The sequence below is a fragment of the Oncorhynchus kisutch genome, linkage group LG7 (genome assembly GCF_002021735.2).
Source record: "Oncorhynchus kisutch isolate 150728-3 linkage group LG7, Okis_V2, whole genome shotgun sequence".
Classification (NCBI taxonomy): Eukaryota; Metazoa; Chordata; class Actinopteri; order Salmoniformes; family Salmonidae; genus Oncorhynchus; species Oncorhynchus kisutch.
In genome coordinates, this window is record NC_034180.2 from 31,331,305 (window position 1) to 31,349,262 (window position 17,958).

A 17,958-nucleotide genomic window follows, 5' to 3' on the forward strand; every position below is an offset into this window, starting at 1 on the left:
CAATTGCTGCTCCCCCCCAAAAACATAATGTGGCGTACAGCACTAGCATGGAATAGTCTCTGCGATATGAAACTTTTCAGGGAAGTCAGGAACCAATACACACAGTTAGGAAAGCAAAGGCTAGCTTTTGCAAACAGAAATTTCCATCCTGCAGCTCTAACTCCAAAAAGTTCTGGGACACTGTAAAGTCCATGGAGAATTAGAGCACCTCCTTCCAGCTGCCCACTGCACTGAGGCTAGGAAACACTCACCACTGATAAATCGAAAATTTCAATAAGCATGGCTAACCCAACCAACAGCTCCGCACCCCCCGCAGCTACTTGCCCAAGCCTCCCCAGCTTCTCCTTCACCCTAATCCAGATAGCTGATGCTGTGAAAGAGCTTCAAAACCTGGACCCATACCTATCAGCTGGGCTAGACAATCTGGACGCTCTCTTTCTAAAATTATCCACCACCATTGTTGCAACCCCTATTACTAGTCTAGTCAACCTCTCGTATCATTTGAGATCCCCAAAGATTGGAAAGCTGCCGCGGTCATCACCCTCTTCAAAGGGGGAGACAGGTCTGTAACAGTTTGGGTCTAGACTATATCCATCCTGCCTATCTAAAGTCTTCAAAAGCCAAGTTAACAAACAAAACATTTAGATTCCCACCATAACTTCTCCGCTGTGCAATCTGGTTTCCGAGCTGGTCACGGGTGCACCTCAGCCACGCTCAAGGTACTAAACGATATCATAACAACCATCGATAAAAGACAGCACTGTGCAGCCGTCTTCGTCGACCTGGCCAAGGCTTTTGGCTCTGTCAATCACCGTATTCTTATTGACAGACTCAGCCTTTTAATTTTAATTTACATTTTTTACCTTTATTTAACTAGGCAAGTCAGTTACTTAAGAACAAATTCTTATTTTCAAAGACGGCCTAGGAACAGTGGGTTAACTGCCTGTTCAGGGGCAGAACGACAGATTTGTACCTTGTCAGCTCAGGGGTTTGAACTTGCAACCTTCCGGTTACTAGTCCAACACTCTAACCACTAGGCTACCCTGCTGCCCTTGGCTTGTCAAATGATTGCCTCGCCTGGTTCACCAACTACTTCTCAGACAGTTCAGCGTGTCAAATCAGAGGGCCTCTGGCAGTCTCTATGGGGGGGGGGAAATCACAGGGTTCAACTCTCAGGCCGACCCTTTTCTCTGTATATTTTCTTGATCCACCTCTACGCAGACAACACCATTCAGGATACATCCATCCAGCTACCTACCTCATCCCCATATTGTTTTAATTAACTTTTTTACACACCAGTATTTCTACTTGCACATCATCGTCTGCACATCTATCACTCGTGTTAATTTTCTGAATTGTAATTATTTTGCTACTATGGCCTATTTATTGCCTTACCTCCTTACTCCATTTGCACACACTGTATATAGACTTTTCTATTGCTATTGACTGTACTTTTGTTAATCCCATGTGTAACTGTTGTTTTTTGTTGCACTGCTTTGCTTCATCTTGGCCAGGTTGCAGTTGTAAATGAGAACGTGTTCTCAACTGGTCTAACTGGTTAAATAAAAGGTTAAATAAAAAAAATGTCTGTGCTCTACGGACAATTCCTTCGACCTCATGGCTTGGTTTTTGCTCTGACATGCACTGTCAACAGTGGAACCTTAGACAGGCCTTTCCCTTTCATGTCTCAAGGATGATCAATGGAAACAGGATGCACCGGATCTCAATTTTGCATCTTATAGTAAAGGTTCTGAATACTTGTGTAAGTAAGGTATTTTTGTTTTTCTAAAAACCTGTTTTCGCTTTGTCATTATGGGGTATTGTGTGTAGATTGCTGAGGATAAAAAAGTTAATCCTTTTCAGAGTATGGCTGTAACATAACAAAATGTGGACAATGTCAAAGGGTCTGAATACTTTATAAGCACTTGCCCCAAAAATGAAAATGGATCAGTTTCAACTTTACACTGGGAAGGAACAAGAAAAAAAACAGTTATTTGCATTTTGGTTATTGCCAGTAACAACAAATCACCTGCCCAATGAGAAACTGCTTACACAAGGCAATAGGGAAACCCTTTCATGTCAATCGCTGTAATTCTGTTTCATATATAAAAAGGCTGTCTATTCAGAGACATTGAGAAATTAACATGGCCCAGAAACAGTTACATGATAGATGCAAATTGAGCTCTAGCTCACGTTGGTTCTATTATTTGAATGTGTGTGAAATCTACCACAGATTCTGGGGCTTAGCCTACCCAATGTAAGCAAGTAAAGTGTTCTCTACAGACCACAGAATTTGTCATAGCCTCTTCAAATAATGTTCAAAATGTGTATTCCAAAATATACATTAAATGGAGTGGACATTGATCACAGTTAAAGAGATAATTACCTAGAAAGACTGGAGACGTGTAACAAATAGCTACATACTGTAGCTACACTGCTACAGCTACAATGCATCTCTTCAATAGTGCTGTCTATATCCCTTCACGACTAACTACTGTACAGTGAACTGAACATGTAACCACCAGTAGCTGCATTGTTCTCACCACATACCTGCACAAATCAGCGAAGGCCTGAAAATTCAGCTTCTTCATCTTCTTCTCGCTGAGCCAGTAGCCCACTCTCCTGCCTTTCAAAAAAGTCTGCATCTCTCCACCTCACCTAACGTATGTTCTTAATCCAGATGTTAACAGTTACTGTCGATTCAACCTGGAAAACAGGAAACCGTCGTCTCACACGAACCTAGAGGGAAGGGATGAATTACTTAGCTAGCTAGCATTTCGTATTATGTGAGGAAACCAGATAGGTTGATTCTCCTCAAATCTTCCAACTACTTTAGTTCGCTAGCAAACTAACGTTAGTCAGCCATAACAACAATGTTCAGTTTATGACAGTGCTAGCGTACGTTAACTATACAGCCAACTTTACTTAATGTCAAATAACTATTAGCGACCTACATTAAATGTTAACCAGATAAAACAAATGTGTCCCGGAGATAAATCGTCTTCCCCCCCTGATTGGCTAGCTGCATTTCCCGAAAAGAGACTAATTTCTACAGATGCGCCACAACATAAACCAAATGATTACTAATAATATACATAGCTAGCTATACAAGGTGGTTTCTGGATACATTCGCGAGCATAATGACAAAGCTCGAGGAGAAGCAGAAATGTACAGCTAATAAATATCAGAAGTTCAATAAAATGTATAGCTACCAGCTAGCTAGCACATTTCCTCCCTAAATGTCGTTGTCCTAGTAAGGATAGCCACCTAGCTAGCCCGATAGCTGTCCATTCTCCGTTCCGCTGGATGTTGAAGCTGAAGTTGTTATGAATGCGCGGAGGTCTTCTCTTCAATCTAGACTGGTCGAAATTGGACCCTAACTGACAGTACACACACACACTCTCGAGTCGTGCTCATTTAGGTAGCCCTAGCGCGTACCCCCTAAACAACTACGCATACCGCTAGCTACCTTGCTGTCAAACAGGGCAGAGTTTTTCACCCTCATTAGAAAATAAAAGCACGTCAGCACAGCTTCAAAGCCATACTGTAATGTCTTTGACGTCAGTTTAAACAACAGCTCCCCTATGTGGCAGCAATAAATACTTAACCCTTAAAGGGAACGTGGTCTTATTTTTTGGGGTAAGATGTGTGGATTCCATTAAAAAAATGTTTTTACTTCATCTGAAAAAACAACTACACTTTTGAAATGAAACCCAACATATTCGAACTGCATGCCTCAACTCCCCCTAACACCTGCCTTTAAACCTAATGATACAGAAGGGACACATTATCATTCAAACTGGTGAATGTTTCTAGGAACTACCATTGCGCCATCTGCTGAGCCCACTACGGTGTTTTAGGTGCCAATCTAATGGTGATGTTGCAGCAGTATGTAGGAGGGAGATTCCGAGGTGTGAGAAGTGTGCAGGAGGGCATGGGACAAAGGAATGTGTAATTCTGGTGGAAAAAGTTAGGTGTTTCAATTGTGGGGGTGGCTATGTTGCTGGGGATCGGAAATGTCCTGTGAGAGTGAGACAGGTTGAAGTTTCCAGGGTAAGAGCAGTGCAGAAATTGTCATATGTTGAGGCAGTGAGGACAGTTGAGAATGGAGGGCAAATGGTGAGGGAGCCTGAGAGGATTCCTGTGAGTATTAGGCCAGGGTCATTAATTGTACCGCTGTTGTGACTTTTGGTTAATTAAAATTCAAGATAATTAATTAATTAATTCCTGGAATAATTAATTAACCGTTTTACCATTAATTCTGGATCAACAATATTTTCCGTCTGAGTAGGATAGGAAAAGTCAATCAGTGTTTGGTTTCCAAGGAACTGGGATAATTCAGTTCATTTTGCTGTGGCTGCAGCTCGAATAAACTTGGGTTTCAATGGCCGAGCAGCTGCACACAAGCCTAAGATCCCCATGCGCAATGCCGAGCGTCGGCTGGAGTGGTGAATCATGCTTTACCATCTGGCAATCTGACTGATGAATCTGGGTTTGGCGGATGCCAGGAGAATGCTACCTGCCCGAATGCATAGTTCCAACTGTAAGGTTTGGTGGAGGAGTTATAATGGTCTGGGGCTGTTTTTCATGGTTCGGGGTGGGCCCCTTAGTTCCAGTGAAGGGAAATCTTAACGCTACAGCATACAATGACAATCTAGACGATTCTGTGCTTCCAACTTTGTGGCAACAGTTTGGGGAAGGCCCTTTCCTGTTTCAGCATGACAATGCCCCCGTGCACAAAACGAGGTTCATACAGAAATGGTTTGTCGAGATCGGTGAGAAAGAACTTGACTGGCCTGCACAGTGCCCTGACCTCAACCCCATCGAACATCTTTGGGATGAATTGGAATGTCGACTGCGAGCCAGACCTAGTCACCCATGGTTTTAGGGGTGTTATGTTTGTTCCATCTATAATGACAAACCGGGGCGTAGGTTTAACTACTTTTAATGAACATATACTTCAGCTAGAAAACTCCATGTTTAGCCATGCAAGGCATTCTTTAACCATCTGCCTAGCCTGCTGGGTAACGTAGTCTAAATGTTATTAACACATAACAACACAAGGGGAGGGGAGGGTTTGTTCGAAATTAGTAGGGATTTATTTGTTTATTTATTTTTTCTTAGTAGTACAAAATTAGGCAAACCATGAATGCTCGCAGACTTCAGCACAGTAGGTGGCGGCATGCGCCTTAAACGTTTGTTTTCTGACCGCCATTATACCAGGGACATAAGTGGGCATTTCATATCAGTGTCGGTTGTTGAACGACAGGGAACGCAGGTCGAGCTGGCTGACTGTTTGGAAAGCTATGACTAGCGATCAATCGTTCATAAACAAACAATCAAACTTTACTCGGTGTGGCACGGCTGTGCTGTGACTGGGTCAGAGATGGTAGGAGATAGTGATGGAGAAGAAAGTGAAGCAAGTATGGTGCATAGTGGTACAAATAAAGGAGGGGGAAAGAAAGAGAAAGAAAGTGGGAGAGAAATGGAGCAGGGGTTTGAAGGGGACCGAGAAGTCTATGGAGGCAGAGAGGAGGCAGAAAAGGAAGTTTGAGGAGACCAACAGTTTCCAACGCTAGCGGCAGTTCGGAGTTAGAAAGTGCCAAGGAAGGGTAAGATAAGACACGAGGGGAGCATGGAGATGAGGAAGAGCAGAAAAGGATTCTGAAGTTTAGGGAGGAAATGGGAGTTGGGGCGAAGAGTCCGATAAGGTTGACGGCTGTGATAAGAGTTGATTGGGGAAGTTGTCATTGCTAAAGTGCTAAGAGATGGAAGCGTGTTGGTGTTCTGGAAGGACATGGCGCAGAGGGAAAAAGCTCTGAGTGAAGCAACTAGGGAAGTGTAAGGTGGTGTCGAGCAGCTGGAATGATCAAGCAGGGAAGCAGTGGATTAAAGGGGTGATAACAGGAGGGCCTGTGAGTGACAACACTAAAGAGGTAAGGGACTATTTGAGAGGAGGCGTTCTAGTGAATGTTCAAAGATTGCAAGCAACAAGGGTTGGAGTTAGGGTAGATAGCACGTCTATTCTGTTACACTTCAAGGACCAGGTACTGCCAAATATGCTATCTATAGCACTGCTTAAGTAGAGTCTAGAACAGAGAGGATTCAGCTAATAGTGAAAGCTGCTGGGAGACATCTGAGTATGACAGGGTTGACATGGGAAGAGGTTCGAGATGACCTCAATCAGCCGAGGATGGAGTCATGTATTACTGGATCTTAGTTATGGTAGTAGTACTACAACAGAATGCTCAAAGCCTGTTGGATAATGGACAGGAGATCAAGCAGTTCATTGTAGATATGCCTGCTAAGGCTGATGTGATTTGTGTGCAAGGAAACATGGCTCAAACCAAATGTGGAGTTTATTATACCGGATAATATTGTGGTTCGTAGGGGGAGGGGGAGGATGTGCCACCTTCATAAAGCAAGAACTTCCCTACAGGATGCTAGGCAGAGGTATTGAACAGGAATATGTGGTGATGGAGTTGTGGTTGAGAAGTGGGGTGGTAGTGAATTACTATAATCCATGTCAAATACTGGACCTGGAAGTGCTGGAGAGGGATAGAAGTAAGGTAATGTAGTGTGAGGATTTTACTGCCCACAACACGCTCTGGACGGGGCAGATGGATGGAAATGACCAAGTGATGGAAAATCGAATGGAAATGAAAGATCTGTTGTGTGTGAATGATGGCCGAGGATTGATGTAGCCACAGGGAAAGAGTCTGTCTTGGACCTCACTCTGGTATCTAGTGTGATGGCAGGAATCTGTGAGTGGGAGGTATGGGAGGAGTAGACAGTAGGGAGTGATCATTACCCCATAGTATGCACAATAGGCCGGAGGGAGGAAGAGGTGTCAGTGGCTGGAGTAGGCAGGTGGGTGTTTGGAACGGCAAAGTGGGATCAGTTTCAGGAGCTGAGTGAACAGGTGATGGGTCAGGTGGATATGAGAGGGGATGTGGATAGTATGAATAACTGAGTGAGAACAGCGTTAGTGTGGGCAGCTACTGAGGCTATACCTGAGAGTTCATGGAGAAGGAGGAGGAAAGCAGTCCCATGGTGGACGGAGGAGGGTGGGACAATGGTGAGGAGTAGGAACAAGGCATTTAGAGTACTGAAAAGGACATAACTTTCAACATCTGATTAAGTATAATCAGGCCCTGGTGAGAAGAATTATCCATCAGGCAAAGAGGTCATGTTGGCGTCGGTTCTGTGACACCATTGGAAAGGCAACACTTGTGGGAGAAGTGTGGGAGATTAGTGGGGAGTGGGATCATCCAGTGTTGACGAGAGGGAAGGATGTGGCAGTAACAGATGAGGAGAAGGCAGAGATGATGGCCAAAGTGTTTGTAGAAGTGCATAGCTTGGCAAATTTGTTAGAGGAGGGGCAGAGGGGGAGAGAGAGAACGAGAGAGGAGCATCCTGGAGTGCTGGATAGAAAGGAGGATGTAAATGATGCATTGAATGCACCATTTACAATGGCAGAGATGAAAAGGGCAATAGGTAAGGCTGGTTTAACTTCACCTGGGAAAGATGAGGTGTGCTTTGTTTTGTTGGCCCATCTTAGTGATGAGGCACTGGATAAGGTTTTGGTTTTGTACAACACAGTGTGGGAGGGAGGCACGGAAGGACCCAACGAGGCCAACAAGTTATCGGCCAATAGCTTTAACATCACATGTATGTAATATTATGGAACATATGATTACGGAGAGGGTAACTTACTTCCTGGAGAGCAGGGGACTGGTATCGCCACATCAGAGTGGGTTCAGGAAGGAAAGGGGGACTATGGACCTAGTGCTCTGTTTAGAAGCAGAGGTCAGGAAGGCTCAGGTGAACATGGAGACTGTTGTAACTGTCTTTTTTTGATGTGCCTATGATATTATGTGGAAGGAGGGATTGTTCATCAAGCTTGATATTATCAGGTAGGAGGAAGAACGTAAAGGATTTCCTGTTTGGAAGGTCTATCCAGGTGAGGGTAGGAAAGTCACTATCAGGCAGCTACCTGGTGGATAATGGTACACCACAGGGGAGTGTGATTAGTCCTCTGTCATTCTCAATCATGATCAATGATGTTTACTCTCAGGTACAGCCGGATATTGGGAGGTCGTTATTTGCAGATGTTGGGGCCTTATGGAAGAGGGAAAGAAATGTGCCATACGTAGTCAGGAAGGTACAGGAAGCAATTGATGAAGTAGAGCGGTGGGCATTAATGTGGGGATTCAGGTTCTCTGTAGAGAACTCAGTGTTCTTTACCAGGGTGAAGGTGGGAGATGAGGTACGCTCGAAGTTATATAGGAGAAACTTGGAGAGGGTGGGGACCTTCAGGTTTCTTGGGGTATACTTTGACACTAGACTGACCTGAGCAGAACACATTGAGAGAGTGGTGGGAAAGTGTAAGGTGCTAAATGTGATGCGCTCTCTGATGGGGAAGGAGTGGGGGGGATGGGCGTTCTTCATTGAGGACCATGTATGTTGCATTGATCCAATCTATAATAGACTGTGGCAGCATAGCGTATGGTTCGAAAGCCCGACCTCATTGGAAAGGCTAGATATCATACAGGGATAAGGACTCTAATGTAATGGGGCATTTCAGATGTCCACAGTGGCGGCACTATAGGTGGCGATGGGGGTTATGACATTGCAGATTAGGCGACAGCAGCTGGCAATTAATTATTGGGTCAACCTACAAGGACATGTGGTGTCACATCCTGCAAAATGGATTTTATAGACATGCTGGGAACATGGGTGGGTAATATCCAGGCGAAGGAGATGGAACTGTATGGAAGGGAGTTTAGTCCAACGGTAGCTATTCTTGTAAATCCACCATGGCTACTCCCGCCTCCAGTAGTTGATCTAGAAGTGTAGAGAGACTACAGAAAGATATGGAGGGTGTTGATCCATCTGATTTGTTTAAGAAACGTCTGGAAACTGTGTATCAGGATTTTGTGGCCATTTACACAGATGGCTCAAAAGACATACCGGGTCAGCATTTGTAGTGCAGGAACGTGGGGTGGAAGTCAGAAAACGTATTACAGATAATCTGGCTGTATATACGGCGGAGCTGATGGCCATACCGTTGGCCTTGCAGTGGGTGGAGGAAGTCAAGCCAGACAGAGTAGTTATTTGCTCTGATTAATGTGCAGTGTTAATGAGTCTCCAGTCCTTTAGCTCATGGAGCAGACAAGACCTGCTTTATGAGGTGCTACAACCCCATGGCAGGATTAAACAGATGGGTATACAGATAACATTTATTTGGGTCCCAGCCGATGTGGGGGTGGAGGGGAACAAGGCAGTTGATGTACTGGCTAAACAAGCACTTAGAAGTGGGGATGTTGATGTTGTAGTTTCAATGAGCAAAAGGCAGAGGCAAAAGGCCTGATATGAACAGTGGTGCAGAGAGGGCAGGAGCAATGGAAGAGAGATACTAAGGGCAGGCATTTATTTCAAGTACAGAGGAAAGTCGGGGAGGACAGCAGGAAGGGACAGAAGAGAGGTGGCTATTTTTACAAATTAAGGGTGAATAAGTTGAATAAGTCCTTACATGTGATAGGACAGCATCCAACAGGAAAGTGTGATTATTGCCAGGAAACAGAGACCGTGGAGCATGTACTGCTACAGTGTGGGCAGTATCAGAGGGAAAGAGAGAGGCTGAGATCTAGTATGAGGGAGAAGGGGATATAGGACATTAGTTTAAAGAGTATATTGAGTAGAACGTCATTAGATGTAGTCTCAAATATTTTCTTTTTTTTAAAGAGCAACAGGGCTGGCAGGTAGGATTTAGTTTCTCCCTGTCTCTGGCTCACACTACACTCTAGGACAGTATGTGGTGGTAATGCACCATAATGTTGGATGCTAACCGCCGATAAACCCCACCGAAGAAGAAGAAGCCACTATACCATAGAAGAATAGTGCATCTACAGGTGAGACACATTTCCGTTTAACCGAAGGGTGAAAAGGTTCCCGGCGTGACTGGCATGATCCATTGTTGACAAAAGGTATAATGTATTTATCACATGCTTCGTAAACAACAGGTGTGGACTAACAGTGAAATGCTTACTTACGGGCCCTTCCCAAAAATGCAGAGAGAAAGAAAATGGAGAAATAATAGAAAAGTAAAACACATAATAAAAGTAACAATAGACACACAATGAGTAATCATAACTTAGCTATATTCAAGAGGTACCAGTACCGAGTCCATGTGCTGAGGTATGAGGTAATTGAGGTCGATATCTACATGTAACTAGGAATAAAGTCAGTAGCAGCAGCGTATGTAATGAGTTAAAACATTTAATTGCAAAAAGGGTCAATGCAAATAGTCTGGGTAGCTATTTGGTTAACTATTTAGCAGTCTTACGGCTTAGAGGTAGACTGGAAGTCAGAAAACGTATTACAGATAATCTGGCTGTATATACGGCGGAGCTGATGGCCATACCGTCGGCCTTGCAGTGGGTGGAGGAAGTCAAGCCAGACAGAGTAGTTATTTGCTCTGATTAATGTGCAGTGTTAATGAGTCTCCATTCCTTTAGCTCATGGAGCAGACAAGACCTGCTTTATGAGGTGCTACAACCCCATGGCATGTAATGAGTTAAAACATTTAATTGCAAAAAGGGTCAATGCAAATAGTCTGGGTAGCTATTTGGTTAACTATTTAGCAGTCTTACGGCTTAGAGGTAGAAGCTGTTCAGTGTCCTGTTGTATCCGGACTTGGTGCATCGGTACCGCTTGCCGCGCGGTAGCAGAGAGAACAGTTTATGACTTGGGTGGCTGGAGTCTTTGATCATTTTTAAGGCCTTCCTCTGACACCGCCTGGTATATCAATTTATAAAGCCCTTTTTACATCAGCCGATGTCACAAAGTGCTATACAGAATAGAGGTCCTAGATGGCAGGGAACTCTGTCCCAGTGATGTACTGAGCTGTCCGCAATACCCTCTGTAGTGCCTTGCGGTCGGATGCCAAGCAGTTGCCATACCAAGTGGTGATGCAGCGTCAAGATGCTCTCAATTGTGCAGTTGTAAGAAAGAGGTCAGATGAAGCAGATGCTAAGCTACAGGACTGTTTTGCTAGCACAGACTGGAATATGGTCTGGGATTCTTCTGATGGCATTGAGGAGTACACCACATCAGTCACTGACTTCATCAATAAGTGCATCGATGACGTCGTCCCCACAGTGACCGTACGTACATGCCCCAACCAGAAGCTATGGATTACAGGCAACATCCACACTGAGTTCAAGGGTTGCTTTCAAGGAGCGGGACTCTAACCCGGAAGCCTATAAGAAATCCCGCTATACCCTCAAACCATCAAACAGGCAAAGCGTCAATACAGGACTAAGATTGAATCGTACCACACCGGCTCTGATGCTCGTCAGATGTGGCAGGGCTTGCAAACTATTATAGACTACAAAGGTAAGAGCTGCCAAGTGACACGAAACCAACCAGACAAGCTTAATTACTTCTATGCTCGCTTCGAGGCAAGTAACACTGAAATGCATGAGAGCACCAGCCACTCCGGACGACTGTGTGATCACGCTCTCCGTAGCCGATGTGAGTAAGACCTTTAAACAGGTCAAAATTCACAAGGGAGCAGGGCCAGACGGATTACCAGGACGTGTACTCCGAGCATGCGCTGACCAACTGGCAAGTGTCTTCACTGACATTTTCAACATGTCCCTGACTGAATCTGTAAAACCAACATGTTTCAAGCAGAACACCATAGTCCCTGTGCCCAAGAACACTCAAGTAAGCTGCCTAAATGACTACCGACCCGTAGCACTCACGTATGTAGCCATGAAGTGCTTTGAAAGGTTGGTAATGGCTCACATCAACACCATTATCCCAGAAATCCTTAACCCACTCCAATTTGCATACCGCCCCAACAGATCCACAGATGATGTAATCTCTATTGCACCCAACACTGCCCTTTCCCACCTGGACAAAAGGAACACCTATGTGAGAATGCTATTCATTGACTACAGTTCAGCGTTCAACACCATAGTAGTGCCCTCAAAGCTCATCACTAAGCTAAGGGACTAAACACCTCCATCTGCAACTGGATCCTGGACTTCCTGATGGGCCGCCCCCAGGTGGTAAGGCTAGGGAACAACACATCCACCACGCTGATGCCAACACGGGGGCCCCTCAGGGATGCGTGCTCAGTCCCCTCCTGTAGTCCTGGTTCACTTATGACTGCATTGCCGGGCACGATTCCAACACCATCATCACGTTTGCCGATGACACAACAGTGGTAGGTCTGATCACCGACAACGATGAGACAACCTATAGGGAGGAGGTCAGAGACCTGGTCGTGTGGTGCAGGGACAACAACCTCTCCCTCAATGTGGTCTGGACAAAGGAGATACTTGTGGACTACAGGAAAAGAAGGATCGAGCACCCCCCCATTCTCATTGATGTGGCTGTATTGGAATAGGTTGAGAGCTTCAAGTTCCTTGGTGTCAACATCATCAACAAACTATCATGGTCCAAACACACTAAGACAGTTGTGAAGAGGGCACGACAAGGCCTATTCCCAGCTCAGGAAACTGAAAAGATTTGGCATGGGTCCTCAAAAGGTTCTACAGCTGCATCCTGATGGGTTTCATCAATGCCTGGTATGGCAACTGCTCGGCCTCTGACCGCTAGGCACTACAGAGGGTAGTGTGTACGGCCCAGTACATCACTGGGGCCAAGCTTCCTGCCATCCAAGACCTCTATATAAGGCGGTGTCAGAGGAAGGCCCTAAGAATTGTCAGACTCCAGCCACCCTAGTCATAGGTCCTAAAGGCTCCTTAACAGCTTCTACCATAAGACTGCTGAAAAACGAATAAAATGGCCACCAGACTATTACATTGACCCCCCCCCCCCCACCCATTTGTTCTGTACACTGCTTCTACTCGCTGTTTATTATCTATGCACAGTCACTTCACCCCTACCTACATGTACAAATTACCTCTAACCTGTACCCCGCACACTGACTCAGTACAGGTACCCCCTGTATTTAGCCTCGTTATTGTGTTATTTTGTAAATATTTTATTGATTCTTCTTGAACTGCACTGTTGGTTAGGGCTTGTAAGTCTACAGGTCGGTCTACAGTTGTTATATTCGGCGCATGTGACAAATAAAGTTTGATTTGATTTGATACAAAATAATTACGTTTCTCTTTGACGTCACAATTGCGTGACTTCACTTGGCCATAGTCGCAGTCGCAATACAGCCTGAAAAATCTTTGTTCTGTCGCAGTCTCGCAAGTGTCTGTCTAGCCATTTCGCTCACCAGGTAAGGCTACTTGCAAGTAATTAGCGATATAATTAAAATAGTTATCCGCAAGTACTACTATAAAGATGACAACGAAGCATGCTTCTAGTCGAATTATTGAACGTTAGCTAGCATAATCTGTTGTTAGCTAGCTTGTCTAACGGAATGTTTTGAATATGCCAGCAGACAGTTGGAAATTATTTTGTTGCAATCAGTCTAGGTGAGATGACTAGCAAATCGGCTACAAATGTGGCAGAATTCAAATGTATTTACACTTCATTGTTTGACTTTGGCCGTAGTGTTGTTTTCCTTACTCCCCCCACGTGGTCCCTGACCGAAGAATGTAGTTGTGTGCATATGTACATCATCCATTTGAGTGGGTGTTTATTTTGTTCCAAGAATGTCTGTGAACGAGGAGCGCACTGTGACCGTACAGGAAATTCTGGAAGACGAGGAGCTGCAAGAGGCGTATGCTGTGTTGGCTGGAAGTGATCCAGATAATTGTTCCTATCCCCAGGTAAAGATGCTGCCTGCCCACATCTGTATCGCCACATCCAGAGAACTGCCACTGACCCCAGATTCAGTGTGGCCTTTTGTGTCTTCTTTATGTTACTACATACAATATGTCATCAGGGACGTCAACCAACCGAGCCACTACCTGTTCTCCCCCGCTTTAGCAGCAAGCAGTACAGGAGCATTGTGGCTAAAACTAACAGACTGGCAAATAACTTCTACTCCTCCTTCCCCCTCCATTTTATTTTCTTCCCCCACCCTAAACAGACAATTACCCTGCCCACACCCCAATGGACATTTATATTTATCATTGTCACAGTTGTAAATATGTATACATTTATTTTATTTGTATTATTTAATTCAAACCTGCACTATTGGAGCTTAAGTATTTCACCGTACACTGCAATTATATCTGTGACCCTGTGCACGTGACTACATATAATATCTATTCTATTGTGTTACAGGGATATGTGAAGAGACAGGCTGTTTTTGCCTGCAACACTTGCACACCTAGAGGGGTAGAACCTGCTGGGCTCTGCCTTGCCTGCACCAACCATTGCCATGATGGGCATGACATATTTGAACTCTACACAAAAAGGTATGAACCTGATGTAAAGGGACATTCACAAATTCCAGGAGTACAAACAACACTAAGGTTTAGGTAGCTGTTTACATTTCCATACTCATTGTAGTACTTGTTGAGGTCTTGAAATTGCTTATTTGCATCTATTTGTTTGCATGTAGGAATTTCCGCTGTGATTGTGGAAACAGCAAGTTTGGTGTGTTTAGGTGCCAGCTGAGTCCTGTAAGTGTTCTAATATCCTATCTACCCCTCAGTCATGTCATCCTGACAGCTGAAAACATTGATGCCTGATTTCCATTGTTCCTTTTCACTTTACAGGGCAAAGACCGACAAAACGCAAAAAATCATTATAATCACAACTTCCATGGCTGTTACTGTACCTGTGACAGACCTTACCCAGACACTGAAGATCAGGTATGGATTTGATTCCAGCATTACGCCTCCTTCCCTTTCTCCATCCCTTCACATTTTGCTATTGATGAATGAATACATGTTTTAGTTCTGTCTGAATCATAGGCTTTGTTGATATGCTAGGTCTCTAGGATTCAGTTCGTGTTGAAAGAATGATGGATATGTCATTCCTCATAACAAAAACACCCTCTCATGCTTCCTCCCTCCCATAAGGTTAATGAGGATATGATTCAGTGCATCATCTGTGAGGACTGGTATCATCCCAGGGTATGTATCAAGGGGCAACATCATGATTGTTTTCAGGTGTGTTTTGAGATTTAATCTTTGTTAGCTGGGATAAGGGTTTTGATACAATGACCAGCATGATTACTTCTCCTTGACCATGTGGTCCTTCTCTGTGACAGCACCTGGGTTGTACAGTGGAAGACTCTGAGGAGCTGCAGGAGATGGTGTGTGAGACCTGTATGAACAAAGCCCCCTTCCTCTGGACATACTCCACCCACATTGCAGGTGTGTTATTCCTCCCACTAACAAAGAGCGAGAGCTAGGGATCCAGAGCTCTGGGCTTGGGTTATAACCCACCCCATACTACTTATGAAAATACATATCTTTCCATTTTGAACTAGTTAAAGATGGAAGATGTCAGTCTTCTTCATCTAGAGGTAATTTGGGCTAGGTTTTTAGTGCACAGACAGTGACGATGAATTAAACCTGATCACTATACAATGTCATGCCCTTTATGTACATTCTGCAGTTAAAACAATAGTAATGTATATTGTTGTTTTTCAAGAACCTCCTGTGGTAAAAGTGAGCCCCTGTAAATGGGAGGTTGAAGTCAACAAGGAGGAAGATAAGGAGCCAGAGGACAAGAGGAGTGATGAGCCCTGTAAGAATGGGGGCGAGGGGTCCTCTACCAGCCCCAGCTGTCAAGAGAAGGTAAGGAGAGCCAAGCTTTGACTTTTACAATTGCGTTTGAAACCTAGACTCCTAAGTGCATGACTCACCACTTGCACCAAGCAAATGGGAATGACATCAGGGTGAGGAGAGGAACTCTTGGCTGTGTTTTCATTGAAGGCAGACATAAACACACATCTATACTTAAGCAGACATTTGGTTAATACTGCCTGCTAAACCAATTCATACATTCTTCAAGACTCATTCGGCTCCCGAGTGGCGCAGCGGTCTAAGGCACTGCATCTCAGTGCTACAGGCGTCACCACAGACCCTGGATTGATCCCGGGCTGTATCACAACCGGTCGTGATCGGGAGTCCCATAGGGCGGCACACAATTGGTCCAGTGTCGTCCGCTTTAGGGGAGGTTTGGCCAGGGTATAGGCTGTCATTGTAAAATAAGAATTTGTTCTTAACTGACTTGCCTAGTTAAATAAAAATCCACTCAGCTATTTGGTGTGATTTGTGGTCTATCACCTGACTCCCAGCAGATGGCAGTGGAGGGTAATGTATTGTGCGGATGCAAACAGTGGACTACTGTTCTTGTTGTGCTGCCTGGCTGCCCTCCCCTTTGGGTAATTAAGGAAGAAATTATCCATGGGACACAGATTCCCCTGCTCTGGGGACTGGCTTGGCCAGGCTTCACAGTTCAGCTTACTGTAAACAAGACTGATTTCATCAGCCCACCCTCTCATTGTGTCAACTCTTATTAGAGAGCTTGTGTGTGTTGCTTCCGCGGGATGTTGTATTTTTTTTATTTTAAATTGAACAAGCCCCCTGGATTATGGGATCGGTCCCTCTTCCTCTTCGTTCTCCACTAACACAATCCTGAAAAGCCTCAAATATAATGCATGTTTCCTCCCTTGCTGTCTTGTGTCCAGAATGGGAGGACTGCCTGCAAACGGACTCACCAGGAGATGACAGGCCTTCCTGTGAAGAGCCAGGACAAGACTGTGTATTGCAGGCTGAGGGAGCTGAAGACACAGGGCCTGGAGAGAGCTAGGGAAGGGGCAGTGTTCTGGCCTTACCACTGGAGAGCCACGCTGTGCACCTGCGTCAGCTGCAAGGTGGGTCACTAAAGATTCTTCTCTCTTGAGATTGTATTTTGCCATGACTGATTTCAAGCACAGTGCAGCAACTGTGTTGTTTTTAGCTATTTGATGTGGAACAAATAGATTGCTGTATAGACTTTACTGGTCATTCAGCACATTGTAGTGTCAGCCCTTTTAGATTGGATAAAGGTGTAGAGCTGTTTCCATTGTATGTTTGTTGTTTCTGCTCAGAGGGCCTACGTCGATGCGGGAGTGCAGTTCCTGCTGGATGAGTCAGACACTGTCCTGGCCTATGAGAACAGAGGCACTGTAGAGCAAGGACCTGCTAGTCTTGACAGTCTGCTCATGTCAAGCCTGAGTACTCTGGACCGCGTGCAGCAACTGGAGATTGTTTACCGTAAGAATGGGGACTGTCTTTTTCATTCCCTTGTTTGGCAGTTATTAACTGTAGATGAAACCTAACACGGTGTGTTTCTTACCATTTGATGAACTGGGTTGATGAAGTAAAATGTTCCCTCAATCAGAGTTCAATGAGATGCAGACTGAACTGATGACGTTCCTACGGCAGATAGCTGATGAAGGAAAGGTGAGGAGCTGTATGTTTGTTTACTGAAGACAAAATGTCTGGTGGTAGTTTCCAAGAGGGCACATGAACACAGCATAGGAAACCAATATATGAGCAGTAGTCCATAGGTTACTTGTCATGTCAGCACTTGATTGTCATTGATCTGCTTGAGTCCAAACAATAGCTGAAGAACACTGGTCATTCACCTCTAATCCCCATTGAACCACTCCTCCCCTCTCCCTCAGGTTGTCACAGCAGAGGCCATCCACCAGTTCTTTGGGGAGCTGATGTCCAGGAAGAGGCGGCAAATGAACAGCTGATGTCATTCTGCCCCTCAGTGGCGTTGTCTACTTGTTTTTTAATGTTACTTTGGGTTCATAGCAAAACAGTTCGATGTCCCTCAAACACCTTCTACTTTAAATAAAAGATGCTGTTGCTGAGGTTTGAAGTTGAACATTTTGCTAAAAGGTTCTTGAATGGGTCTCCATGAATTTCAAATTACATTCCTTGTCTTATTGAGAAACTGAATGACAGTTAGCATGCTGGGAGAGATGCTAATGATTTTAATCATGGACATTAAGTCTAAGTTGTCGTTAGACTTTCATTATGTGACACCTTGACAGTTCAGTCTGCATAT

General features: G+C 44.7%; 2 protein-coding genes across 6 annotated transcripts in view; one reads left to right on the plus strand and one right to left on the minus strand.

The window, feature by feature from the left end:
- The window catches only part of LOC109894462 (inositol-tetrakisphosphate 1-kinase), a 38,940-nt gene extending 35,386 nt beyond the window's left edge, over positions 1–3,554 (minus strand). For 2 of the 3 annotated variants that reach the window (XR_004210623.1, XM_020487967.2), the window contains exons 1-2: positions 3,213–3,554; positions 2,551–2,739 (exon numbers count right to left, since the gene is read on the minus strand). Coding sequence is in view for 2 of the 3 variants with exons in the window: in XM_020487967.2 (XP_020343556.1) it covers positions 2,551–2,645 (95 nt within the window). In the remaining variant the exon portion in view is untranslated. The remainder of the gene's footprint in view (positions 1–2,550; positions 2,740–3,212) is intronic. The other variant, XM_020487969.2, reaches the window with a different exon arrangement.
- A 3,844-nt stretch (positions 3,555–7,398) lies between these two features.
- Positions 7,399–17,775, plus strand: LOC109894463 (putative E3 ubiquitin-protein ligase UBR7). Of its 3 annotated transcripts, none has more exons than XM_031828934.1 (12): positions 7,399–9,914; positions 13,646–13,763; positions 14,224–14,357; positions 14,504–14,564; positions 14,661–14,756; positions 14,967–15,020; positions 15,158–15,263; positions 15,544–15,689; positions 16,586–16,771; positions 16,988–17,153; positions 17,281–17,342; positions 17,567–17,775. In XM_031828934.1, the coding sequence occupies exons 2-12, from the start codon at positions 13,647–13,649 to the stop codon at positions 17,639–17,641; spliced, it is 1,203 nt and encodes a 400-aa protein (XP_031684794.1). In that variant the 5' UTR covers positions 7,399–9,914; position 13,646; the 3' UTR covers positions 17,642–17,775. The 3 variants fall into 3 exon arrangements, with proteins under 3 accessions (XP_031684794.1, XP_020343561.1, XP_031684793.1); XM_020487972.2 differs by lacking the exon at positions 7,399–9,914 and adding an exon at positions 13,141–13,267; XM_031828933.1 differs by lacking the exon at positions 7,399–9,914 and adding an exon at positions 13,350–13,466.
- Positions 17,776–17,958: the final 183 nt, after the last annotated feature.

What these genes read in the sequence shown, in the direction of transcription:
- LOC109894463 (XM_031828933.1), top strand. Translation starts at nt 13,423, where the DNA reads ATGCCAGCAGACAGTTGGAAATTATTTTGTTGCAATCAGTCTAG. An exon ending in AGGACTGGTATCATCCCAGG is followed by an intron (nt 15,021 to 15,157) that starts GTATGTATCAAG and finishes TCTCTGTGACAG; the next exon opens with CACCTGGGTTGTACAGTGGA. An exon ending in AGATAGCTGATGAAGGAAAG is followed by an intron (nt 17,343 to 17,566) that starts GTGAGGAGCTGT and finishes CCTCTCCCTCAG; the next exon opens with GTTGTCACAGCAGAGGCCAT.